The sequence below is a fragment of the Mustelus asterias genome, chromosome 5, assembly GCF_964213995.1.
Source record: "Mustelus asterias chromosome 5, sMusAst1.hap1.1, whole genome shotgun sequence".
NCBI classification, from domain to species: domain Eukaryota; kingdom Metazoa; phylum Chordata; class Chondrichthyes; order Carcharhiniformes; family Triakidae; genus Mustelus; species Mustelus asterias.
This window is the reverse complement of record NC_135805.1, coordinates 64,975,388-65,003,380: the sequence shown is the minus strand read 5'-3', so window position 1 is coordinate 65,003,380 and position 27,993 is coordinate 64,975,388. Positions and strand designations below refer to the sequence as shown.

At 42.7% G+C, this 27,993-nt stretch overlaps 1 protein-coding gene across 1 annotated transcript in view; it reads left to right on the top strand.

Moving 5' to 3' along the window:
• The first annotated feature begins 520 nt into the window (after positions 1 to 520).
• Positions 521 to 27,993, top strand: part of nt5dc1 (5'-nucleotidase domain containing 1) — a 545,446-nt gene continuing 517,973 nt past the window's right edge. Inside the window, exons 1-3 of the mRNA XM_078212694.1 lie at positions 521 to 670; positions 9,390 to 9,481; positions 22,989 to 23,060. Of these exons, the coding sequence (XP_078068820.1) occupies positions 578 to 670; positions 9,390 to 9,481; positions 22,989 to 23,060 (257 nt within the window). The 5' untranslated portion in view covers positions 521 to 577. The remainder of the gene's footprint in view (positions 671 to 9,389; positions 9,482 to 22,988; positions 23,061 to 27,993) is intronic.

The window sequence follows — 27,993 nt, the reverse complement described above, 5'->3', positions numbered from 1 at the left end:
GAGGCCCCTCCCAAAAATGTCAATGCCTCTCCCTCAGATAATCAAGCTCCTCCCCAAGGTGCTCAGGCTCCTCTCTGTGTCAATGACCCATCCCATGTGCTCAGGCCCCTCCCCCATGTGCTCAGGCCCCTCCTCATGTGCTCAGGCTCCTCCCGCATGTGCTCAGGCTCCTCCCCTGATGCTCAGGCTCCTCCACCGATGCTCAGGCCCCCTCCTCGCCCAGATGCCCAGGCCCCGCCCCCCGGCGCTCAGGCCCCTCCCCAGTGTGCTCAGGCCCCTCCCCCGGCGCCCATGCTCCTCCCCCTGGTGCTCAGGCCCCGCCCCGGGTGTTCAATCCCCTCCCCCAGGCGCTCAATCCCCTCCCCCAGGCGCCCAGACTCCTCGTGTGTGCCCATGCCCCTCCCAAGGTGCTCAGGCCCCTCCCCCAGGTGCCCAGGCCCCTCCCCCAGGTGTTCAGGCCCCGCCCCGGGTGTTCAAACCCCTCCCCCAGGTACCCATGCCCCTCCCTCCCGCTGACGCGGTGCTGCGGCAGACGGCAGTTGGAGGGAAGGTTGGTTGTTATCGTCATCCCGCTGCCATGGCGGAGCACTTCTCGCTGGCGGACTGCGATGTGATCGGCTTCGACCTGGACCATACCCTGTGCCGGTACAACGTGAGCGACACCTTCGCGGTGAGTCGTTAGCGGGCGGCCCCGGGATGGATGGGTGAGCCAGCCGGCCGGCCGGCGGGGAGGCCTCCTGGAGCCCGGTTGCAGCAGCAGCGAGCGGGGCACGGGGGTGGCGGGTGAGGCCGGGGCCCAGCGCCGAGCTGTCGCCGGGCCAGCTGGGCTCAGTCTCTGCTGGGCCAAGTGTGCTCCTGAGATGCTGCATTGTAACCACCCCCCTCCCCCCGACTGAGTTCAAATAATAAACATCCCTCAGACACCAAAACATTTCAGTCCCCAAAACATTACAGCTCCATCACACACTGGCCATTCGGCCCAGCTGCTCCATGCTAGCTCCCAGAAGCTCAATCACAGTTATTTACTTAGCAATGAAATTGATAATGTCCAAAAAATCTCTTCCCTCCCCCCGCCAATCTCTTTGTACGCAGGGTCAGTCCCTTAAAAAAACATTCTTCTCCCTCTGCCTCCACCTGCTCATTTCTAACCATCCTTTTGAGCGAATGTGGATGTAAAGGCTGGCTGGTGCATTTATTTCATTCCCTTCACGTCCCCGGGACAGCCCATGCTTACATAGGATTTAGGGGCAGAAGAAAGCAAATGCAGCCCTTCCAGCCTGTTCCGCATGCTTCATTTCATTTGTAATGACTGAATTGTTATTGTTAGGTGCACTCCTTAAACACAACAGACAAGTTACACACACATCACAAGGTCACACAGACCGCAATGATCAGGATTGTTGACCAGTACTTCGAGAAGTGTTTTGTGCAGATTGGAACTGAACCTAATGCATTTCTCAATCCTGTCATCTGCAACAGATCTCTTAAACAGTGAAACAAAACAGAAAATGCTGAAAGAACTCAGCAGGTCTGACAGCATCTGCGCAGAGAAATAATAGAGCCAATGTTTCGAGCCAGGATGACTCTGCTGTCAGATCTGAGTTTTTACAGCATTTTCTGTTTTTGTTTCAGGTTCCAGTTTCCACAGTGTTTTGCCTTTCTCTTAAAAAGTGAGTTATTCTCTTGTTAGACACTTGGTGGATATCTGATCAACAGGGCCATCCTTCAGTCTTTTTAATCACATGAAATTATAGGAATTGTATTCTGGTTTTTAAAGTTATGTCTATAATGGGTCTGCTGGTTCGTGAGGATATGGCATTTTTGGGTGTTCTTCAATTGCTTCCATTTTTCTATGAAAAATTATTGTGATGCTCAGCAGCAAACTGCACAGGTTTATGAAGAAATTTGTGGGATATATATTGTGCTGCAACAGATCACTTGTCCTGGTTGAACACACATTTTTGGGCCAAAGATTATTATTCCTGGCAGTAAAAACAGGAAATGCTGGGGAGAAAAAAAACTCAACAGATCTGACAGCATCTGTGGAGAGAGAAACAGAATTAACGTTTCCATAGAATTCCTACAGTGCAGAAGGATGCCATTCGGTCCATTGAATCTGCACCAACTCCAAAAGAGTACCCTGCCCTATCCTGGAAACCCTGTTTATTTACCATGGCTAATCCACCTAACGTGCACATCTTTGGACTGTGGGAGAAAACCCATGCAGACACGGGAAGAACGTGCAAACTCCACACAGACGGTTACCCAAGGCTGGAATGGAACTGGGGTTCATCACACTGAGGCAGCAGTGCTAACCATTATGCCACTGCTCTGAGCCCATATGACTCTTCAGAGCTAAAGAGAGGGACAATATAATGGAATATATGCTGTACAAAGAGGGGTGGAGCAGCTGGAGCAGAGTAGAAGGTCAGTGATAGGTGGGATCTTGGCGAGGTTGCAACAAAGGTATGTTGGACTCCATAAGACACAAGACAGGAAGCATTAATGGTGAAAGGCTGAACAAGGTTCTGATAAAGATAATAAAGGCATAAAGGTAAGATAGCAGAATGTGTCAATGGGAGAACAAAGGTGGAAGCAAAACTAAAGAATTATTAGATTTATTATGCTTAAAATAAACATTGTCAAAAATACAGTACAAATTACATTAAGCAATCAGTGAGCTAGAGTGTTGGAATTATAGGGTTCATACCTTGAACAGACAATCATGCAACAATTATTAACTTTTTTGTGCTGGGGGGATGAGGTGGGGGGAAGGAAATAAAGGCCCTTGACTTTTCTAAAGTGCGAACCGTTGCAGAAGATGATGATGTGGAGATGTCAGCGTTGGACAGGGGTAGGTACAGTAAGAAGTCTCACAACAGGTTAAAATCCAACAGGTTTATTTGGTAGCATGAGCTTTCAGAGTGCTGCCCCTTCATCAGGTGAGTGGAGGATTGGGTTTACAAACAATCCTCCACTCACCTGATGAAGGGGCAGCACTCCGAAAACTCATGCTACCAAAATAAATCTGTTGGACTTTAATCTAGTGTTGAGATTTCTTACTGTGCCGACCTGAGTCCAACGCCGGCATCTCTACATCATGGCTACCACTGACACCATAAACTGCGACTCAAAGTGGAGAGGATCTCCAAGAAGATCGTGCATATCGACACAGACATCAAGTTTCTACAAATTGAGTCTGTATCTACATATACCTTGTTTGTACACCCAACCCTCCACTCATCTGCAGCACTCCGAAAGCTTGTGCTACCAAATTAACCTGTTGGACTTTAACCTGGTATTGTGAGATTTCTTACTGTGCAAAAGATGATGATGAGGATCTGGCCTTCTCAAACATATGTGATGTTGAATTCCTGTTTTCATAATTGTGCATCAGTGGAGGTTGTATCCAGGCAACACAGCAAGCAGCATTTACACGAAAGAATATGAAACCATTCCCAACACTTGCAATAATCAGGGATTGGTGCAAGTGAACATTTAATTAAATTGTTCCCCACAAGCTACATTGAAAATATAAATGACATGCAGCCATTATTAGTGTTGTATTCCTGCATATCTAAAGTCCTCTTATAGGAAGTGTGCATGTTTGTTTTTAAAATAAGATTTTTAAAATGCAAACCTAAATCTCTCTGACTCCTATCTAAAGGTATAATCATTAAGGGGTAATAACTTTTAGATTTCTGTTACATTCCTGAGAATAGAATCCCTACAGTGCAGAAGGAGGCCATTTTGCCCATGGAGTCTTATCGACTGTCTGACAGAGCATTCCGTCCAGGCCCATCCCTCGCCCTATCCCTGTAACCACATGCATTTATCCTGCTAATCCCCCAAATATACACATCTTGGGTCACTAAGTGGCAATTTAGTATGGCTAATCTACCTGACTTGCACATCTTTGGACTTCCATAGGATTTTGTGGTAGTAACAAATGCAGCAATTTCTAATTGCAATCGACCAAGCCACAACAACTTGTATTTGCGTCTTTAATGTAATCCAACCTCCCATGATGCTTCACAGGCACATCCCACAGGAGCTTCCTAACCCACAGGTCACAATCAGTAAGGATAGGCAACAACTCCTCCTCCATGATCATCCTCAACACTGGTGCCCCACAAGACTGTGTCCTCAGCCCCCTACTATACACCTTTGACCGTGTGGCCAAATTTCCTTCCAACTCAACTTTCAAGTTTGCTGATGACATCACCATAGTGGGTCAGATCTCAAACGATGACGAGACAGAGAATCTGGTGAACCAGTGTGACGACAATAATCTCTCCATCGATGTCAACAAAATGAAGGAGATTGTCATCTTGTCATTGACTTCAGGAAGCGTAGTGGAGAACATGCCCCTGTCTACATCAACGGGGACGAAGTAGAAATGGTCGAGAGCTTCAAGTTTTTAGGTGTCTAGATCACCAACAACCTGTTCTGGTCCCCCTGCCGACGCTATAGTTAAGAAAGCCCACCATGCTTCTACTTTCTCAGAAGACTAAGGAAATTTGGCATGTCAGCTACGACTCTCACCAACTTTTACAGATGCATCATAGAAAGCATTCTTTCTGGTTCTAGCATAGCTTGACTGGAGCCCAGTCCATCACTTAAACCAGTCTCCCATCCATTGACTCTGTCTACACTTCCCACTGCCTCGGAAAAGCAGCCAGCATACTTAAGGACTCCATGCACCCTGGACATACTCTCTTCCACCACCTTCCGTCGGGAAAAAGATACAAAAGTCTGAGGTCACGTACCAACCAACTCAAGAACAGCTTCTTCCCTGCTGCCATCAGACCTTTGAATAGACGTACCTCGCACTAAGTTGATCTTTCTCTACAGCCTAGCTATGACTGTAACACTACATTCTGCACTCTCTTCTTTCCTTCTCTATGAACGGTATGCTTTGTCTCTATATCAAGAAGCATGCTAATACATGTGACAAATCAAATCAAAGGAACGTTATAAATCAAGATATGACATTGAGCAATATAATATATTAGGTCAGGTAACTGAAGTCTTGGTAACGGAGGTAGGATTTGAGGAGTATCTTAAAGGAAGAAAGTGAGGTAGAGAGTTGGAGATGACAGTAGTGACGGTATTCCAGAGAATGGGGCATGGGCAGCTGAAAGCAGCGCCACCATTGGTGGTGCGATTAAAATGTGGGATGGTCAAGAGGCTAAAATTCGAGGAATGCAAATATCTGAGGGTTGAGGGAGAATTAGAGATGGGGAGAGATTTTAAAATAAGGATGAAAATTTTAAAATCAAGATGTTGCTTGACTGGGGACTGATGTAGATCAATGTGCATGAGGGTGATAGGTGAATGGGACTGATGCAAACTCGAACATGGTCAGCAGCATTTTGGTTGACCTCCAGTTTATGGAGGATAGAATGTGGGTGACCATCCAGGAATGCATAGCAGTAGCGAAGTCTAAAGATAATAAAGGCGTCAATGAAGGTTTCAGCAGTAAATTAACTGAGGCAGGGGTGAAGTAGGACAATATTATAACGGTGTTAGTGATGGTATGAATATGTGGTAGGAAGTTTATCTTCAAGTTAGATACGAAGATTGTGAACACAAACGCAAACTAAGTAATCATTCATTTATAGTGATGTCTTTTTTTAAAGCTGATTGCTTAGTTCTTGTGAAAAGCCCCTTTTGGATGAAGTGGAGCTACTACTCCAAGTTACAATTGTCTCTTCCATGGCTGTAGTTATTGGAACTCAGAGCGCAGCATTCAAATGTAACTCAATGTTTTCATGCATTTAGCTAAATTTCTATTTAAGGTTTCATGTATGTTGGCAAAAACAACTTTAAAGGGGTACTGCAAACCTGACATTTCTGTGTAAGTCACTTTGATACAGTGTGTACTTCATAAGCCTAAATGTTCATCTGTTATTCAATGACAATTATTCAGGCTGATTCCATGGTCGAATACATTTAGGGCTGGAATGGACAATTTTTTGGTGTCTCAGGTAATATGGGGAATGGGTGGGAAAATTGAGTTGAAATCCAAGATCGGCCCTGATCGTATTGCATGCTGGAGTGGACTTGATGGGCTGTATGGTCTACTACTACTCCCATTTCTGAAGTGAAATGATCTTTATATAGAAGGCTTAATGTGAAGATTTATTTGTCTTGACTCAAGGAGTGATATGGGGAAAAATTGCAGTTGACTTATGTATGTGTTGGGAGCTAATGTTACTGCTCAGGCTCTTCATGGTACTGTAAATGCTTGCAGCCCAGACTTTCCTGAGCGAAACGTATGTTTAATTAGAAGCAAAGGAAATGTAGGTTTGCATTTTAAAATCTTATTTTAAATGTAAACATTATGCAGAATACAAAAGGTACAATGTGGATGCAGTGGGTAGACTTTGTTTAATTTGGTAAGTTTTATTCTCTTTTGCCTGTGTTGATAGGATGAGGATGTCAGTGCTTCATCAGTGTTAATCTGAGTGTGAGTTGAATATTCCTTGGTTTAGACAATGACATCCCTCTTCGACTGTACCAATGCTGTCATGTTACGTTGAGAAGATAGCCCGCAGTTTGAATATTCCCTGTCCTTATGTTCTTTGAGTGAGATTATCATTTCGTCCCTGTTTATCACAGAAACCTAAGATCATTTCAGATCCTTCTGCAGCAGGCCGAGAGAGAAGAAATTCATCAAAGCAACCTTGGTTGAATTTGAATGAATGCAGTTTCCAGGAATGAAAGTACTGTGGCACAAGTTCTTATAACTCCTGGTTGCATATTTTGATTGAGATTTCAAGGATCTGTTGGTATGGATGTCAGGACATCGTAAGAAGTTTAACAACACCAGGTTAAAGTCCAACAGGTTTATTTGGTAGCAAAAGCCACACAAGCTTTCGAGGCTCTGAGCCCCTTCTTCAGGTGAGTGGGAATTCTGTTCACAAACAGAACTTATAAGACACAGACTCAATTTACATGAATAATGGTTGGAATGCGAATACTTACAACTAATCCAGTCTTTAAGAAACAAAACAATGGGAGTGGAGAGAGCATCAAGACAGGCTAAAAAGATGTGTATTGTCTCCAGACAAGACAGCCAGTGAAACTCTGCAGGTCCACGCAACTGTGGGAGTTACAAATAGTGTGACATAAATTCTGATTCTAGGATCGCATGATAAAGACTCAGGAGGAAAAAAGCAGAAATATTTATGTGAAATAGTGTGACATAAACCCAATATCCCGGTTGAGGCCGTCCTTGTGTGTGCGGAACCTGGCTATCAGTTTCTGCTCCGCGACTCTGCGCTGTCGTGTGTCGCGAAGGCCGCCTTGGAGAACGCTTACCCGAATATCAGAGGCCGAATGCCCGTGACCGCTGAAGTGCTCCCCAACAGGAAGAGAACAGTCTTGCCTGGTGATTGTCGAGCGGTGTTCATTCATCCGTTGTCGCAGCGTCTGCATAGTTTCCCCAATGTACCATGCCTCGGGACATCAACAGGTTGTTGTAAAATTGAGTGATCGTGGCAATGTGCATTTATGCTTCAGCATTCTTAGTCACATAAAATATGATTTCTAATTGATGATTCCATAAACATTGAGTCCAAGACCTCTTAAATATTGCAATGAAGTCAAGCAGATTTTAGAACTAAAGGCATTTCTTTGGATGAAAAAGATCAGAGAACCTTTTTATGAAATCTAAGGATATTACTTTAATTGGGTTAAATATTCCTAATAGATTTGCAGATTCATAACAAGAAACAAGAATTATTTTTGTCAGAACAATTGACAGTTACCAAGGTAGAGGATTAGGACATGAGAAGACATGTAGAGATTCAAGTTGGTAGTTTTTTTATTTCATGGGAAGTGAGTGTCATTGGCTTTGCCCATTCCTAACTGCCTTTGAAATGAGGGCATTTAAGGGTCAACCACATTGCTGTGAGTCCTAGAATCGTACAGTGCAGAAAAGGCCCTTTGGTCCATTGAATCTGCATCGACAATAACTACCGCTAATCCCATTTTCCAGCATTTGTCCTATATCCTTGAATGTAATGCTATTTCAAGTGCTCATCAAAATACTTTTTGAAGGTTGTGGGATTTCCAGCTTTCCCTACCTTCCCAGGCATACATTCCAGATTCTCACCACCCTGTGAGTGAAATTTTGTTTTCTCAAATCCCCTCTGAATCTCTTGCCACTCACATTAAAACTATGCCATCTCGTGATTGACTCCTCAAGAAAACAGTCCACGCCTATCCAGTCTCTCCTTATAGCTCAAATGCTCCATCCCAGGTAACATCCAGGTGAATCTCCTCTGTACCCCTTCTGGCGCAATCACATCCATCCTATAGTGAGGTGACCAGAACTGCACACAGTACTTCAGCTGTGGCGTAACCGATTTTCTGTCCAGCTCCAACATAAAACCCTTGCTTTTGTACTCTATCAGACTGAAAAAAGCAAGTGTCTCATATTCCTTGTTAACTACCCTATCCACTTGCTCTAATGCCTTCAGGGATCTGCCGATAAGTGCCCCACGCTCCATCCTTTCCTCTGAGCTTCTTAGTGTCCTACCTTCGTCTTGTTTCCTCTTCCTCTTCCAACATGCAAAACCTCGCACTTATCAGGGTTAAATATCATCTGCCACTGCTCTGCCCATCTGACCAGTCCATCTATATCTTCCTATAACCTATGATGTTCACTATTAACCACCCTACCAATCTTGGTGTCATCTGCAAACTAACTTATCCTTCCCCCTGGCATTCTCATGTATATCATTTATGTATATAACAAACCGCACTGATCCTTGTGGTATGTTACTGGATACTGGCCTCCAGTCACTCAAACAACCTACTAACAGCCATCCTTTGTGTCCTGTTACGAAGCCAATTTTGGATCCATCTTGCCAAATTTCTCTGAATTGCACGTGCTTCAACCTTCTCAGTTAGTCTTCCATGTGGGACTTTGTCAAAGGCTTTGCTAAAATCCATATAAACTACATCAACTGCACTTTCCTCATCCATATACTTGATCACTTTTTCAAAAAATTCTATCAATTGTCTAACAATTCTATCAAAAATTTAGAGTCTCATGTAGGCCACAGCAGGTAAAAACGGCAGATTTCCTTCCCTCGGACATTAGGGAACCAGATGTGTTTTTATGATGACAAACGTTTCATGGTCATGGTAGATTTTTAATACCAGATTGTTATTGAATTCAAGTTTCACCATCTGCAGTGGTGGGATTGAACCCAGGTCCCCAGAGCATTATCCTGGGTCTCTAGATTGCTATCGCCTTTCCATAGTGTTCCTCTGTTGAAGAACTTTTTGCACTGTGCATTTGGCTCTGTTATAGAGGAATAATAATTTTGTTATTTATTGTAAACTAATATTTTATTTCTGTTTGAATTTTTCAGCTGATATATGATAGCTTTGCTCAGTTCTTAGTTGAACAGAGAGGCTATGATCGAGAACTCATGAGCGTGACTCCTGACTGTTGGGATTTTTGGTGAGTGAGTCTCTTTCTATGTTTCTTGATGCAAAAAATTGTATTTGTCTTTTTAAATTTTCAATATTTTTAATATTGGTGTTTAAAAAACAGGGTCCAGTGAGACTTTTCTCCCCTCTCCCTTCAGCTTGACAATCGTTTGTGCTATAAATTGCTGGAAGTGCAAACTGATAACACAGTGGCAAGATCAGCAGGGCATCTGGGACCCTGATGAACAATGGCACCATCAGACTGGGGAAAGAAACGGAAGTATAGAGAAGGAAGCAGGGTGACCTGGAGTTAAATTTGGGAGAGAAGGAGAAATATTAACAAGAGGGAAAGAAAGATTGATGTGGGGAGAAAAGACAGAAAGAAAAGTAAGAAAGACATTAAAACATTTAAAAGTTTAATAATCTCTAGGAATAGTTTACCACTTGAAAGAATGAGACTATATAGTTTCAGTTGTTCCTTATCTGGGCTGAGCAAGTTGATCCTGCATTAAGAGGAACATAAATCCCAATAAAATTCTCTTGCCAGCCCTGTCATTCATATATTTCATATTTACTCTGCAAATGCAGCCATTTCTTGAAACCCATGGGTATGTTGACAGAGAGCTGACACTTCTGCAAGATTAACAAGGGAGTTTTAAAAAATTATTTTCATGGGATGTGAGCATCACTGGCAAGATCAGCATTTGTTACTCACCCCAGCTCTTGAAAATGTGGTGGTATGCCACCCACTTGAAGCATGTAGGCTGTGTCCTCAGCCCCTTACAATACCCCTTATACACTTATGACTGTGTGGTCAAATTCCCCTCCAACTTGATTTTCAAGTTTGCTGATGTCACCGAAGTGGGTCTGATCTCAAACAACGATGAGACGAAATATAGGAAAGAGATAGAGAATCTGATGAACTGTTGTGACGGCTATAATCTCTCCCTCAATGTCAGTAAAGCGCAGGAGATAGTCATTGACGTAAGACAACGTAGCGGAGGACATAGCCCTGTCTACATCAATGGGGATGAAGTGGAAATGGTCGAGAGCTTCAAGTTTCTAGGTGTCCATATCACCAACAACCTGTCCTGGTCCCTCCATGCTGACACTATAGTTAAGAAAGCCCTCCAATGCCTCTACTTTCTCAGGAGGCTAAGGAAATTTGGTATGTCCACTATGACTCTCACCTATTTTACAGATGTACCATAGAAAGCATTCTTTTGGTTGTACGGCTCCTGCTCTGTCCAAGACTGCAATAAACTGCAAAGGGTCGTGAACGAAGCCCAGTCCATCTCACAAATCAGCCTCCCATCCATTGACGCTGTATGCACTTCCCGCTGCCTCGGAAAAGTAGCCAGCATGATCAAGAATCCCGCACATCCTGGACGGACTCTCTTCCACCTTCTTCCGTTGGAAAAAGATATCTAAGTCTGAGGTCACGTACTAACCGACTCAAGAAAGGCTTCTTCCCTGCTGCCATCAGATTTTTGAATGGATCTATCTTATATTAAGTTGATTTTTCTCTTCACCCTAGCTATGACTGTAACACTACATTCTGCACCCTCTCCTTTCCTTCTCTATGTACGTCATGCTTTGTCTGTATAACGCACAAGAAGCAATATTTTTCACTGTATACTAATACACGTGACAATAAATCAAATCAAAGTAGTCATCTGATGTAGGAAATGCCTACAGTGCTGTTAGGAAGGGATTCCAGGTTTTTGACTTAGTGACAATGAAGGAACAGTTCCAAGTCAGGATGGTGTGTGGCTTGGAAGGGAACTTGCAGGTGGTGGTGCTGCCATGCATCTTCTGCCCATGTTCTTTGCGGTGGTTGAAGTTATGAGTTTGGAAGGTGATGTTAAAGGAGCTTTGCAGAGTTGATGCAGTGCATATGTATATGGTACTGGGGTACTGATCAAGCATGTTGGTTTATGTTGAGCTTCTTGAGTGTTGGAGTCATAGTCATCTAGACAAGTGGGGAGAATTCTCTCACATTCCTGACATGTCTTGTCGCTAATGGACCTGCTATGGGGAGTCATGAGGTGAGCCTTTTTTCTCTTAGGGTGTGGATGTCGCTGGCTAGGCCAGAACCTAGTGCCTCTCATTGCCCTTCAGAAGGTGGTGGTGAGCTGGCATTGTGAACTGCTTCAATTCATATGGTGTAGGTACACCCTATCCACCACCTTAAACATTCACTCACTCCTCTGCCACTTAAGCACAGTGGCAGCTGTGTGTACCATATATATATGCACTGCATCAACTCTTCAAAGCTCCTTCAACATCACCTTCCAAACTCATGACCTCAACCACCGCAAAGAACATGGGCAGAAGATGCATGGCAGCACCACCACCTGCAAGTTCCAAGTACATTCTGGAAAAGAGTTCCAGGATTTTGACCCAATGACAGTGAAGGATTGGTGATTATAGATCTGTGTCAGGATGGGGTGGCTTGGAGGGAAATTGTAGGTGGTTCCCATGCAGCTTCTTGCCAGAGAATTCCCAGCCTCTGATCTCTTCTTGCAGTTACAGTACTTATATGGCTAGATCAATTATTTTTCTGGTCCATGGTAAGTCCCACAATATTAATGGTAAACCCAAGGGGAGAAGGTTTCAATTCTCTTGGTGGAGATTGTCATTGTCTGGCACTTGAGTATGAATGTTACTTGCCACTTATCAACCAAGCCCGAATGTTGTCCAGATCTTATTGCACACACAGGCAGATTATTTGGCATCGAAGAAGTTGTGAATAGCACTGAACCTTGTGAAATCATCAGCATACATTCCAGTTCTGAAATGTTTTAATGGAGGAAAGATCATTGATGAAGGAGCTTAAGGTGGTTGAGCCGAGGAAATCGCTGTGAGGAATTCCTGCAGTGATGACCTGGAGCTGAAATGATTGGCCTTCAACATCCACTGTCATCTTATTCTGTGCTAAGTATGACTGTAAGAGTTTTAACAACAGGTTAAAGTCCAACAGGTTTATTTGGTAGCAAATGCCATTAGCTTTCGGAGCGCTGCTCCTTCGTCAGATGGAGTGGATATCTGCTCTCAAACAAGGCATACAGAGACACAAAATCAAGTTACAGAATAGTGATTAGAATGCGAATCTCTACAGCCAACCAGGTCTTAAAGATACAGACAATGTGAGTGGAGGGAGCATTAAGCACAGGTTAAAGAGATGTGTATTGTCTCCAGACAGGACAGCCAGTGAGATTCTGCAAGTCCAGGAGGCAAGCTGTGGGGGTTACTGATAGTGTGACATAAACCCAACATCCCGGTTTAGGCCGTCCTCATGTGTGCGGAACTTGGTTATCAGTTTCTGCTCAGCGACTCTGCGCTGTCGTGTGTCGTGAAGGCCGCCTTGGAGAACGCTTACCCGAAGATCAGAGGCTGAATGCCCGTGACCGCTGAAGTGCTCCCCAACAGGAAGAGAACAGTCTTGCCTGGTGATTGTCGAGCGGTGTTCATTCATCCATTGTCGTAGCGTCTGCATGGTTTCCCCAATGTACCATGCCTCGGGACATCCTTTCCTGCAGCGTATCAGGTAGACAACGTTGGCCGAGTTCCATCTCCACATCCTAAGTATGACTGACCAGTGGAGAATTTTCTCCCAGATTTCCACTGATAGTTTTGTCAAGGTTCTTAATGCTGCGATTGGTCAAATGCTCCCTTGATGTCAAGGGCAATCACTCTTATCTCACCTTGAGTTCAGCAATTTTGTCCATATTTCGATCAATGCTCCAATGAGGTCAGGAGCCAAGTGGCCCTGGCAATGAGTAGGATTTGCTATCTAAGTTCTGCTTGATAGCACTGTCAACAATGTTTCCGTAACTTTGGTGACTGAGAAGAAATTGATTGGGTCGTAATTGTTGGATTGGATTTGTCCTGCTTCTTGTGGACAGTACATTTCTGGTTAATTTTTCACATTGTGGGTAGGCGCCACTGTTGTAGCCATTCTGGAACAACTTAGTGATGTCGCTAAGCTAGAGCATGTCTTCAGTATATTTCTGGAATGTTATCAGAGCCCAAAGCTCTTGCTTATCCAGTGCCCTCAGCTGTTTCTTGATTTCATGTGGAGTGAATTGAATTGCCTGCAGACTGGCATTTGTGAGGCTGGGGATCTCAGGAGGAGGCCCAGATAGATCATCCATTTGGCACTGATGGCTGAAATAGTTAGAAAGCATTTCTCCTTGTCTTTTACACAGGGCTCCCCCATCATTGAGCATGAGGATATTTGTGGAGCTGCCTCCTCCAGTTAATTACTTAACTGTTGTTATGAACCTCGCTGATATTTAACGCGAGCGCATCCCAAATCCCAGAAGGGAAACTTGGAATGCTGGTTCTTAACTACTTTTGCAATTTGGAAACAATGTGAGAGAAGCAATGAAGCCTGGTGAGGAAACGGATGTCTTTTTGTAAATTATTCAAATAACAAAACTTTTATTAAACTTTAAAACACACCAAAGGCAACAGTAAAGAACAACATTAACAATTAACTACAACAATGGTTGCTCATACAGTATGCTTAAATTATTCCCCCAATTTAATCTGTCGACTTCCCTAAACTCCAAGAATACACCTTCCCCAAAACAGCATCTCCTTGGTTTTAACACTATAAGCCAAATTATCATACAGGACCCGCAGCTTTCTTTAGGCAATCTTTCTTCTAGTTTAGAGGAGAAAATATGGAGTCTCTCACAGACTGATTATTTCTGCACAACAGCTTGATTCTCTGAGAGCGTTTTTCTTTGCAACTGGCTATGATCTAGGCCCCTATTCTGCTTGTCTCTACTTTGCTCAACAAAGTACTTATGTTTTTTTATTCATTCGTGGGACATGAGCGTCGCTGGCTGGCCAGCATTTATTGTCCATCCCTAGTTGCCCTTGAGAAGGTGCTGGTGAGCTGCCTTCTTGAATCGCTGCAGTCCATGTGCTGTAGGTTGACCCACAATGCCGTGAGGGAGGGAATTCCAGGATTTTGACCCAGCGACTGCGAAGGAACGACGATATATTTCCAAGTCAGGATGGTGAGTGGCTTGGAGGAGAACTTGCAGGTGGTGGTGTTCCCATTTATCTGCTGCCCTTGTCCTTCTAGATGGAAGTGGTCGTGGGTTTGGAAGGTGCTGTCTAAGGATCTTTGGTGAATTGCTGCCATGCATCTTGTAGATAGTACACACTGCTACTACTGAGCATCAGTGGTGGAGGAATTGAATGTTTGTGGATGTGGTGTCAATCAAGCAGGCTGCTTTGACCTGGATGGTGTCAAGCTTTTTGAATGTTGTTGGAGTTGCACACATCAGGCAAGTGGGGAGTATTCCATCACACTCCTGACTTGTGCCTTGTAGATGGTGAATAGGCTTTGGGGAGTCTGGAGGTGAGTTCCTAGTCTCTGACCTGCTCTTGTAATGTGATGAGTCCAGTTGAGTTTCTGGTCAATGGTAACCCCAAGGATGTTGACAGTGGGGGATTCGGTGATGGTAACATTGAATGTCAAGGGCTACTATTCTAATCTGCATCTCTCAAATCCTCAGTGCAGTTAAATCCCTATAGTTTCTTTTTCATCCAATTCTTTACTTTTCATTTCATTCCAACTTCCTAACACTATCTAACACTATTCACAACAGAATGTAGCAGGATTGTAGGCTTTAACTCTGTCTATTGCATGTTCCTTCCACTGTTTGGCATGCAAGCAGTCACCAGACTGACGCATTTTCAGATATGCCTAGTGAAACTTCTAGTGTGCTCTCCTGCACCTTTCATTGAATCAGGGTTGATCCATTACCTTGATGGTAACGGTAAAATGAGGGATATGCCAGGTCACAAACCGACTGATTCTGGTACTGCTGATTGCCCACAGTGCTTCATGGATGCCCAGTTTTGACTTGCTAGATTTGTTTTGATATCTATTATATTTATTATGATGAGAGTGCCGCATAATAAAATGAATGGCACCCTCAGTGTGAGACAAGACTTTGTCTCCATGAGGACTGTGTGGTGCTCACTATTACCAATATTGTCACGGACAGATGCATTCGAGACAGGTAGAGGCTGAGGTGTTGCAGGATTTTCTCTCTTGGTTCCCTCATAGCAGGTCTCAGCCAACTTGGATCAGTAGCGGTGTTGCAGAGCCAACTTTGGTGATGGGCATTGAAATCTCTCACCCAGAGTACATTCTGTGTCCTTGCTACCCTCAGTGCTTCCTCCATGTGCTGTTCAACATGGAGGAGCACTTATTTATCAGCTGAGGGAGGGTAGTAGGTGGTAATTGGCCATGTTTGACCTGATGCGTGAGACTCCATGGCATCTGGAGTCAATGTTGAGGACTCCAAGGACAGGGCTCCCTCCTGACTGTGTTGTTGTCTCTGGGGTGTCCATTCTGCCGGTAAGGCAGGATATTCAGGGATAGTGATGGAGGTATCTGGGACATTAGTTGAAGGTTTCGTGAGTATGACTGTGTAGGATGTTGCTTGACTAGTCTGTGGGATAACCCTCCCCAATGTTGATCAGGAGAATTTTGCGGAGATACCGAACGTGCTGTGCCATCGTTGCAGTGCCTAAGTCAGTGCTGGCTGGTCCATATGGATTTATTTTCTTTTTGACTTTAGTGGTTTGGTACAATTGAGTGGCTTGCTAGACCATTTCTGAAAACCTTAAGAGTCAACCACATTGCCCTGGGTCTGTAGTAATTTGTACCAGGCTAGGTAAGGACGGCAAATTTCCGTTCTTTTAAAGGACTTTGGTGAAGCAGGATAGTTTTTACAACAATTTAATAGTTTCAAGTCACCATTACTGAGACTTTTATTTTATTCCAAATAAATTAATTGAACTTAAATTCCATCAATTCTTGTGGTAGAATTTGAACTCTTTGTCTTCAGAGCTGGGTCTCTAGATTACTAGTCCAGTAGCATTACTATAAATGTCCCAGATGCGCAATAATTTGTAGACATGGTGCATTTATGGGATATTGCATCGTCGTTTTACACACTGGCAACAACTGTTATTTTCCCACCAAATCTTGGGCCTCTCTTTGACTTAAGGATGAATTACAAATATTTTGGAGTTCCAAACTTTTTTATGGTTTTAATGATAAATTAGCATAATACTTTTCAATAAATTATCCAAATAGTTGACTGAACCTGCTTCATGTTTGCACCTGATATTCTTAAAATGCTAAAATACATATTTAGTGGATAGTATTTGGATGCCAAAACAATTTTTATTTGCCTTGTCGGTACAACAGTTTAAGCTTTATTGATCTTTATTGATTGATCTTACCTTTGGATTTAGGTTACTGATTTAGGATTCAGTATTTTGTTTTGACTCTGGAATCCACCATACATTTTAGTTGGTACCTCCCAAATATTTGGCCATCTTTCCCAGAAATCTATGTTTAAATGACTCCAGTCAGTATTCCATCTCTCACTACCAAACAACCTTTATCAAAATAAAACTTGCATCACGTGACGATAACTATGATAAACAATCCCTTCTCATCTTTCTCTGTCTGCAGCCTTTGATATGATCTGAAGCAGTACAGAGTTAGTGATGTGCAATAGGCCAGAATTGGAAGAGCACAGATATTTTGTAAGGCTGAAGGAGATTGCAGAGATGAGGAGGAATTTGAAAACAAGGATAAGGATTTTAAAATTCAGGCATTGTCAGAATGAGAGCCAGTATAGTTCAGTGAGTACATGGGTGATGGGGGAAATGGATCTTGGTTTGAGTTAGTATACGGGGAGCAGAATTTTTGCTGAACTCAAGTTATGGAGGCTTGAAGTTGGGAGGCCGCCAGAAGTGTGCTGGGATCATCAAGTCCAGAGGTAGCAAATGATTTAACAAAGGATTTTTACCAGATGAGCTAAGATGGTGCAGAATAATGTTATGGAGCTTGAAGTAGACACTCTTGGTGATGGAGTGAATATGTAGTTGGATGTTCATCTTGGGGCAGGACATGACATTAGAGTTGCAAGTGATCCACATCTGCCTCCACAGTGCTGGAAGGGGAATTGAGACTGGTTAGAATTAGAATTTCTGCAGGAATCGAAGACGGTGGCTTTGATCTTGCTAATGTTTAGCTGGAAGAAATTTCTGCTATCTAGTGCTGGATGTCGAACAAGCAGTCTGACAAGTTAGTGACAGTGGAGCAATCAAGTGAGTTGACAAACTAGAGCTGGGTTTTCTCTTTATACAAATGGAACCTGTGCTAGATAGATAAGAATATAATCAGCGAGTGCAGTTCTGTCCAACTGGATGATGAAGATGTTAGAGGATAGTGTGGTCAACCATATCAGAGGCTGCTGACAGAAGGATAAGAATTGGGTTGTTTACCACAATTGCAGTCACGTGTGATGTAATTGTTGACTTTAATAAAGGCTGATTTGGTACTGTGACAAGTGGAAACCTGATGGGAGGGATTCGGGCATAGATTTCTGGGAAAGATGGGCAGAGATTTGGGAGGGAAACTGCATATTCAAGAGCGTTGGAGGTTCATCAACACTGCAAGGATGTGGAAAAAGGATTGAAATTTCTTGACTTAGCAACATTATATTGATGTATTGACTGCTTGAGTATATTCTATGCAGGCTAACTAATTTTGTTGAATTACTAGGGCAGAGTGCAATCGATTGATTAGCTACTGCGCTTATATTTATTAAGTTTTTAGTGAGGTCAAGTGAAAAATAATGAATTATTAAACCTGGGAGAACTAGGAATAAGCAGTGCATTTCTGTTTATGAAAAATCAATAAAGCAGCTAACCATAGTGAAATTATAAATGAACAGGTAAGGAAGAATTAAACCACCTTTTTGAAACCTCACTCAAAGCTGAGGTGTTTGTGATTTGAAAACCCACCAGGAGACCTCATTGCTGCCAACAGAGAATTCTTAAAGGAGAATTCCAAATCAACACCACTGTCTCTCAGAGAAAAGAGAATCAACCAGCCACAACTGAATCAATGAGAAACACAGAAAGTGACCCTTCAGCTGCAAACAAGCATCTGGACAATCTATGAATATTTTTTCTGATATTAGCTTTTACTTGGCCAGGTTTTAAGATCTGATACTCTGCAGAGTTTTTTTTTGCATGCTTCAGGGAGGGGGGTGTTGTTTATGTGACTTTTTGCATGAGTGGGTTGTTGGACATATTTGTCCATTTTAAATATTTTGTTAATTATTTCTGCCTTTTTACCTGAATAAGTTTTAGTAATAAAACACATTCTTTACTTGTTAATTTAAGGAGCACGGCTGGTTTATTTTATTTCTTACACTGAGCTACATACAGTGAAGTATATATATGGAATTAGCAAGATCATCTTTGTAATTCAAACTCTTCGTACCAACCCAACAGTAGGGCAGAGAGAGGAGTTGTTCAACCCTCCCAACCAGATCGCAGCACAGTGCACAAGTGTTACAAATTTCTGTGTTACACTTCCAAAGAAAATATCTTTAAAAAGCAAGTAATTTAATATGAAATCGAAGCCGAAGTAGGTCATTTGACCCATGGAATGCTTCAATCCTGAGTAACCTTGCTCATCCTGGATTGGAAAAAAAGCTGTTGTCATGACATCCAGTTTGAAGACGAAGTAAAACTCTGACAACAGTTGCACCTTGTGGTCTCAATGGGGAACAGCTGTGTCTTAACAGAGGAATAACATAACCTTCAGTATGACATAGTCCTTCTAAAGCAACAATTCATCCAACTTAGCATGTACAATAACACTGGGAAGTGTGTAGTAAAAACAGTTTGGGTTACAGCTTTTACAGTTCATTACAGATGCACAATCATCTTAAAATCCTTTGTGTTTCTGAACTCCAGCATGAAACTGAAGGCTGTGTTTCATTCTGTACCCTTCCCTGCAAAAACCAAAACAATGGGTAAACTCAAGCTGAGTTCAGATATGCCAAAGGGCCATAGAAATTATGCAGCTTAGAAGAGGGCAATTCAGCCTATCTTGTCCATGGCGACCCAAAGACACTCTGCCCTTTCTAATCCCATCTTCCTGCACATGGCTCATAGCCCTGCAACTTACAGCACCGAAGGTGCAGATCCAGGTACTTTTTAAAATGCATTTGAACATTGTAACCATAGAGGAGTGTGCTTAAATGCAGATCTATACCAGCAAAATAATGTCATGTATTGTAATAATCCTGATTTTCCAATTGTGAGCAACACCACAGGAAATCAGCAATTTTGAAATGAAAATTAAAAATGTGAGTTATTCAGATGTGACTTTTCATCAGAATTCAAAGAAAATACTTAAAATACGAAACTACTTTTCGATCAAATGCCATCATATTCTGAATTTCTAACGTTCAATTATTTCTCATTGTTTAATTTTTTGGGTTTTTTTGTACCAATGCCCTCAAGAAATAAAGAAAATAATTGAAAAAAATTAAGGGAGTTGTTGACGTTTGGCAGCTTGTAAGACAAAATGTATCTTTTTCTTATTAGTGGTTTAAACCTGGATGTTTATAAAGAAGAAAGACAAAGCATCACCATAGACTTTTTTGTACCTAAACATAAGCCAACATCAAAAAAGAAACAGATGGAACATTTAAACTCATGAGGGGCAATGAAAGCGAAGAACAATAGCAAAGGAAATGTGTTACAAAATTACCAACTTACGAAAGAGGGAACAGTAACAGCTTAATACTTCGTCGATTTGATAAACAACTAAAGTAATAGAAAACAAATTCCAAAACGACAAAGGACAGAATAACAGGTTTCAGCTGAAAGGAATCAGGCAACAAACATAATTTGTAAATGTACACTTGTTATGCTATAACTGCCCAAGTGATTCAATAAACATACAAACACGTGAAGAACCTGATCATCTGTTAACTAAAATCCTGACTGATCTGATCGTAACCGTAACTCCACATTTGAAGAAATTGTTGTGTCAGATCTGGAATGAAGCTTTAACATGTCCCTGAAATAAAGCAGGGTGAGATTTTCATCTCCAGGGATATTCTCTCTTAGTCCTGGCTCTGATTTAAACAAAATGAAATACTTTGCAGTAGTGTTATCAATATACAAATGTGGCTTTATTGAGCTCAGTTAGTTGCAGGAATCTGAAGTCCCACTGCCAGGGTCAAAAGTGGGATCTTGCCCTGCTTTGCTAGGTGGTGGGACACCAAGGTGATATTTTGCTGCTGCTGGCTGGGACCACCGTTCAGTTGAGTATTGAAGTGCATCCCCTCAAGCTGCTGGCCAAATCAGAGGGCTTGCTGCTCAGCAGTCTTGACAGTGTCATTGCTACTGGTGGATACTGTTGAGGCTGAAACTCCAGGATAATAGCATCTGTCTGGGTGGACTGTGCCCTGGTACATGTTACTTGTGTATTGAACATCGTCTCTTGTGGCTGTCGAGGCTGATTCGTGAGTGACAGTCAGTTCTTCAGCTGGCAGAGAGAATAATGTTGGCTTGAGGTTAAAACAAAAAACAAAGAAAAATACAGCATAGGAACAGGCCCTTTGGCCTGCCAAGCCTGTGCTGATCATGATGCTCTAACTAAATTAAACAAAAAACCTCTGTCCTTACTCGGTCCGTATCTCTCTCTTCCCTCCCTATTCACGTACCCATCTAGATGCCTCTTAAATGTTGCTAATGTGCCTGCTTCCATCACCTCCTCTGGCAGCACGTTCCAGGCACTCATCCCTCTTTGCATGAAAAACTTCCCCCGCACATCATCTTCAGCTTCCGCCCCCCATCGCTTTGAATCTGTGCCTCCTTGTAATTGACACTTCCACCCTGAGAAAAAGCCTCTGATTACCCACCCTGTATATGCCTCTCATAATTTTGTAGACATCTATCAGGTCTCCCCTAAGCCTCTCTTTCCCAGTTTATTCAACCGCTCCTCATAGTCAACACCCTTGAGACCAGGCAGCATCCTGGTGAACCTTCTTTGCACTCTCTCCAAAGCTTCTATGTCCTTCTGGTAGTGAGGCGACCAGAACTGCATGCAATACTCCAAATGCAGCCTAACCAAGGTTTTACATTCATCAGCCAGCCAATGTTGGCTGATGAAGGCAAGCATGCCATATCCTCAATCACCTTGGCCACCTGTATTGCCTCTTTTAGGGAACTATGGACCTGCACGCCCAGATCCCTGTGTATGTTAATGTTCCTAAGGGTTCTACCATTTACAGTATAATTGATCCTCCAAAATGCATCACTTCGCATTGTCCGGATTAAACTCCACCTGCCATTTCTGTGTCCAAGTCTCCAATCTATCTACATCCTGTTGTATCCTCTGACAATCCCCAGCACTATCATCAACTCCACCAATCTTCGTGTCATCTACAAACTTACTAATCAGATGACCCAAATTTATCTCTAGATCATTTACATATACTACAAACAACGGAGGTCCCAGCACTGATCCCTGCGGAACACCACTCGCTCCAGATCTCTATTCTGAAAAACACCCTTCCACCTCTATTCTCTGTCTTCTATAACCAAGCCAGATCTGTATCCATCCAGCCAGCCCGCCCCGAATCCCATGTGATTTTAGTTTATGTGGGACCTTGTCAAACGCCTTACTAAAGTCCATATGAACTACGTCTGCAGCTTTTCCTTCATCATATCTTCAAAAAACTCAATTAAGTTGGTGAGACATGATTTTCCCCGTACAAAACCATGCTGCCTGTCAGTAACTAGTCCATTTTCTTCCAAATGTCCTTATATCCTGTCCCTCAATATCTTCTCCAAAAGCTTTCCCATTATTGACATCAGGCTCACCGTCCTATAATTTCCTGGATTATCCCTGCTTCCTTTTTTAAACAATGGAACAGCATTGGCTATTCTCCAGTCCTCTGGAACCTCGCCTGTGGTCAAAGAGGATGGGAAGATATCTGTTAAGGCCCCAGCTATTTCTACCCTTTCGTCCCACAGTAACCTGGGATAGATTCCATCGTGACTGATGATTTTTCCATCGGTGGATTTTTTTTTCTTCATCTTTAGCATAAGGGTGCTCGATGAAGAGGTGCTGTCAAAGATCAGGTGGATATTTGCAGGAGGTTTTCGGCAGGTGTGAGTTTGGGGGGCATTGATGGCGGGGTGGGTTATGATGCATCAATGCAATGGCATTGGTGCTCAGATGTGACTACTGGGCCCCACAAGCTAGGAACACATGGGAAATTCACTAGGCGGTCTCCCCACATGGCGCTCCCAGTCTGGGTAGACTACAATTTGACCACCTGTGGCTGAATTAGTCCCCATTGCTACAAAGGATCTCTCTGCTGGCAATATGCCGTGGCAAGGGGAGGATATTTGACTCTCGATGCCTTCCTGGTCATACTACCTGCCCTCCTGTCTCCCTACTGGACTTCAGTGGGCAAGGAAAATTCAACCCCTTGTCAATACCATTCATAGCGTGATTGCTGGTCAAAAGAAGTTTGAGAGTGTGCGCAATGCAACTCTTCAAAATATTGAACACTCATATTGACAGGAGTAAACAGCTAAATAAATAAATCTCATGATTGAATGTCTGAATTTGTGTTGTCAGTCTTCAGTATTTCTTGTTCTTTTGATAGTTTCAAAGGCTTGCTGTTGGATCTGGAAGATGGAAATTTACTGAAATTGGATGAAGATGGGACAGTTCTGAGGTGAGTATTTTAGTTTTTTTTCATTTTTCATTTGTATTATAATACAAGTCTCCAAACAATGAAAGAAAAATAGAGAGGGGCAGATCTGCGGGGAATCACCAATATTGCAAAAACTATAAAGTGGTGATATTGGGAGACTTTAGTTTCACAAACATAGATAGAGATAATGTTAGAATGAAGGGAAAAGAGTAGGAGGACTTTCTGATGTGTAAAGCTGCACCTCCTTGATGAGTATGTTGCTGCATTTGACGCTGGGAATTCAGGTGCACCAAGTGTGTGGAGGGTCACGTTTGGTTACAAATGATTATCGTATTATAAGGCTTAGATTAGTAATGGAGGCGAGCAACAAACACTCCCTAATATAGACCTTCTAAATTGGAAGAGGGATAACCTCACTGGGATGACAGAGGATCTAGCCAGAGTAAAATAGAACCACAGACTTGCAGGGTAAAATCTAATTTAAAATCACAGAATCTTTGCAGTGCAGGAGGAGGCTGTTTGGCCCATCAAGTCTGCACTGGCTCTCTACCTACTCCCATCTTATCTCCGTAACAGTGCACATTCTTTATTTTTAGAAAGAAATCCAATTCTCTTTGAATATCTCAATTTGAGCCACCTCTCAGGAATTCTGTTCCAGACTCCAACCACCCTCTGGGTGAATTTTCTTCCCCCTCATCACTTTTACTCCTTTGTCAATTATTGTGAATATGTGCCCTCTAGTACTTGATGCTCCCTTGGGTGGGAACAATTTCTCACTACTTACCCTGTCCATAGCATTAAGGATCTTGATTACCTCTACTCCGTCTTCATTTCTCCAACAAAAATAGTCCCAAACTCACCAGTCTATTCTCATAGTTACAATTTTTTAATTTCTGTAATCATTTTTGTGGATCTCTTTACTCTCTCTAGTGTCTTCACATCTTTCATCAAATATAGTGTCCAGAACTGGACACAGTACTCCAGAGTGTCTTACACAAGTTCAACATGACTTACATGGCTTCCTTACTCTTGTATTCGATGCCCCTATTGATAAAGCTTAAGCTACTATGTGCTTTATTAACTGCTCTCAACAGGATCTCAACATGTGACCCCTATTGAACTCCACTACAAATCTTCCTCCAATCTGGAAAAACAACCATTGTCAATTTCTGATGCAAGTGTCGACTTCCCATTTTATTTTGTTCACAAGTCTGTTGTGTGGAACTGTATCAAATTCCTTTTGAAAATCCATATACACCACCACGTCAACAGCATTGTCCTTATCAACCTTTTCAACAAAAACCACCAGCAAGTTAGTTAAATATAATTTTCCTTAATGATTCTATGCTGACTTCCATTAATTATCTTGTACTTCTGAGTGACCACTGATTTTGTCCTGAACTATGGTCTCCAGATGCTTCTCTACCATTGAAGTCAAACTGAGTATTCTGTAGTTGCCAGCTTTATCCTTGCACCTTTTTTTGAACAAGGTTGTAACATTCGCAATGCTCCAGTCAACTGGTACCAGCCCATGTCTAAGGAAGACTGTAAGATTGTCACTGATGCCTCTACAAGTTCCACTGTCGCTTCCCTAAGTACCCTTGGATGCATCTCATCCAGTCCTGGTACCTTATCAATTTTAAGTATAGATCGCCTTTCTAACACCACATCCTCATCAATTATAAATTTTTCCAGCGTACCAGTTACCAACTCTCTCATCTCAGCCTGCATATGTTACCCTTCCTTTGTAAAGACAGATGCAAAGTACTATTTCTCTTGTGTAGCACAGTAGTTAGCACTGCTGCTTCACAGCGCCAGGGACCCGGGTTTGATTCCTGGCTTGGGTCACTGTCTGTGTGGAGTTTGCATGTTCTCCCCATGTCTGCGTGGGTTTCATCGAGGTGCTCTGGTTTCCTCCCACATTCTGAAAGACGTGCTGGTTAGGTGCATTGATCTGAACAGGCGCCGGACTGTGGCGACTAGGGGAATTTCACAGTAACTTCATTGCAGTGTTAATGTAAGCCTTACTTGTGACTAATAAATAAACTTTTTACTTTTACATATGCAAGTCCCCTTTTTATCTCTAGTCAATCTTACTTTCTGTTATCACCCTTTTATTATTTATAAGGCCCTGGAATTCTCTTTTATGTTAGTTAGTTTCTTTGCATGTTCTCTCCTTGCTTTTCGTATTAGTTTTTTCATTTCCCCGCTGGTCCTTCAATATTCATCCTGATTCTCCATTGTATTTTCTATCTGACATCTGTTGTACGCACATTTCTTCCTTTTCATCTTCACCTTTATATCTTTCTTGTCAAGAGTGCTCTGGATTTATTTGTCCCAGTTTTCTCCTTCAGGTGACTAAATCTTGACCTTGCCTGAAATATCTTTTCCTTGTAAGTGGCCCCTTGTTCAGCCAACATTTGATTCCAACTCACTCAACTCAGATGCATTCACATCCATCGAAGTTGGCTTTCCCCCAGTTACTTATCCTGACTCTGAATTACTCCTTGTCCTTTTCCATGGCCAACCCATACATTATGATACAATGATTGCTGTCCTCTAAATATTTGATCCACTCGGATCAACTCATTCCCCAGAACCAGGTCTAACAGTGCCTGCCCTCTTGTTGAACCGGAAACACACTGGTGCAGAAAATGACCTTGAACACATTCCAGGAGCTCTTGTCTCTCTTATCCTTTTGCATTATTCCTATCCCAGTTTATATTTGGCTAATTCTGGGCAGCATGGTGGCACAGCGGTTAGCAATGCTACCTCACAGCTCCAGGAACCCGGGTTTGATTCTGGCCTTGGGTGTCTGTCTGTGTGGAGTTTGCACAATTCCCCCTTGTCTGCATGAGTTTCCTCTGGTTGTTCCGGTTTCTTCCCACATACCAAAGACGTCCAAAAGTTTGGTGGATTGGCCATGGTAAATTACCCCTTAGTGTCCCAAGATGTGTAGTTAGGTGAATTAGTCATGGGTGGGGTTACGGTGATAAGGGGGGTGCGGGGCACAGGACCTTGGCGGGATGCTCTTTCAGAGAGTCAATGCAGACTTGATACGCTGGATGGCATCTTTCCCCACTGAAGGTATTCTATTCTATGGTTAATTGAAGGCCTTCATTACAATTAATCTGTAATTCTTGCACCTCTCAGTAATTTCTGTGCAGATTTGTTTCTCTACATCCCTTCCACTAGTTAGTGGGAAATTATTTATTGTCTCGCCTAAACAATTGTATCCAGGGATATTTAAAACCCAGTCCTGTCCTTCTATGAGCCAAGTCTCTATTGTTAGGATGCTGGACCTGAACCCCAAGTTACGTTAGAAAGCCAGGCTAGATCCCAATCATTTTTTCTTTTTGGCATAAATTAGAGGATAGGATATCTCTCTCCAGGAGTGATTCCACTGGCAAAGTATGTATCTTTTATAGTAAAACAAACTTTATTAAATAACACAGTTTAAAGATGACTGTAACAAATCAATCCGCTTAACCATTACCAATATTTAAAAACAAACAGAAACAACTTTACTTTCTTTTGATTGCCCCAGTTCCATTCGTGCATAGATCAAACCCACTTTTGAATAAATACAGTTAGCAAACCCAAACCTACTGGCTTTAAAATTTGTTGACAGTCTTGAAACTTTCAGAGAGAAATAGAGTCCCAGAAACCTGCAAAATCCTTCTAACCTCAACTTGGTGTCAGCTGCAACTAATTACTTACTGCAAAGGCTTTTTTATTTTCCATTGACCCAATTCTGCTCATAAACCACATCATCACTTGATGCTGTCAATCACTCTAATCAGAAATCCCAGGGGAATTCAAGTAAACAAAAGTCCGTTAGCTCTACTTAAAATAAACATTGGCAAGGCTGAAAGGAGTAATTATCCTGCTCTTGCAAAATCTGAGCTGCATTCCCTTCAGTCATACCAACTGCCTGCAGAATGAAGCTGCATTTTTAAACATCTTCCCTCTATCGCAAATATTTATTTGTGCAAATCTGTTTGTGTATTTATTCGCAGTTTGTGTTTTTGAAAATTCGCTCATCCGAGATTTAGCATATACTAGTGCAGGAGACATTACAATAAATTGCCTAATTCAGCAAAACACACAAGTTAAACACACCAATGACTCTCGTTTTACGAGGCATGTTAGAGCATTAGCAGAAGGAAGGTTAAACTCTCATCTTTCCCATATCTTTCCCATGTGGAAAACAGGCATTGTGCATGTGCCATCTCTGCACATGTGGAAGTTCACCCTTTGCAAGTTTTCCTCCTTGCGAGATTTCATGGGACCAGGATCCCTGCAAATGATGAGAGTTGACTCTAGGGCTTTGGTGACATCACACCTGGATTGCTGTGCCCAGTTTTGACCGCTGTATGTAAGGAAAGATGTAGTTGCCTTAGAGGTGGAACAGCAAAGGTTCACTAGATTGGTACCTGAGGATGTCAGTGTTGTCCTATGATGGGAGGCTGAGTAAATGGGGCCAATCATAGAATCATAGAAACCCTACAGTGCAGAAGGAGGCCATTCGGCCCATCGAGTCTGTACCGACCACAATCCCACCCAGGCCCTACCCCCACATATTTACCCGCTAATCCCGCTAACCTACGCATCTCAGAACTCTAAGGGGCAATTTTTAACCTGGCCAATCAACCTAACCTGCACATCTTTGGACTGTGGGAGGAAACCGGAGCACCCGGAGGAAACCCACGCAGACACGAGGAGAATGTGCAAACTCCACACAGACAGTGACCCGAGCCGGGAATCGAACCCGGGACCCTGGAGCTGTGAAGCAGCAGTGCTAACCACTGTGCTACCGTGCCGCCCAACTGTGCTACCGTGCCGCCCATACTCTAGAGTTTAGAAGAATTAGAGATGATCTCATTGAAACATATTAGGTTTCTTCCAGATTGTGGAATTTAGTAAATGGAGCACAATCCCAGGTTAAGGGGCT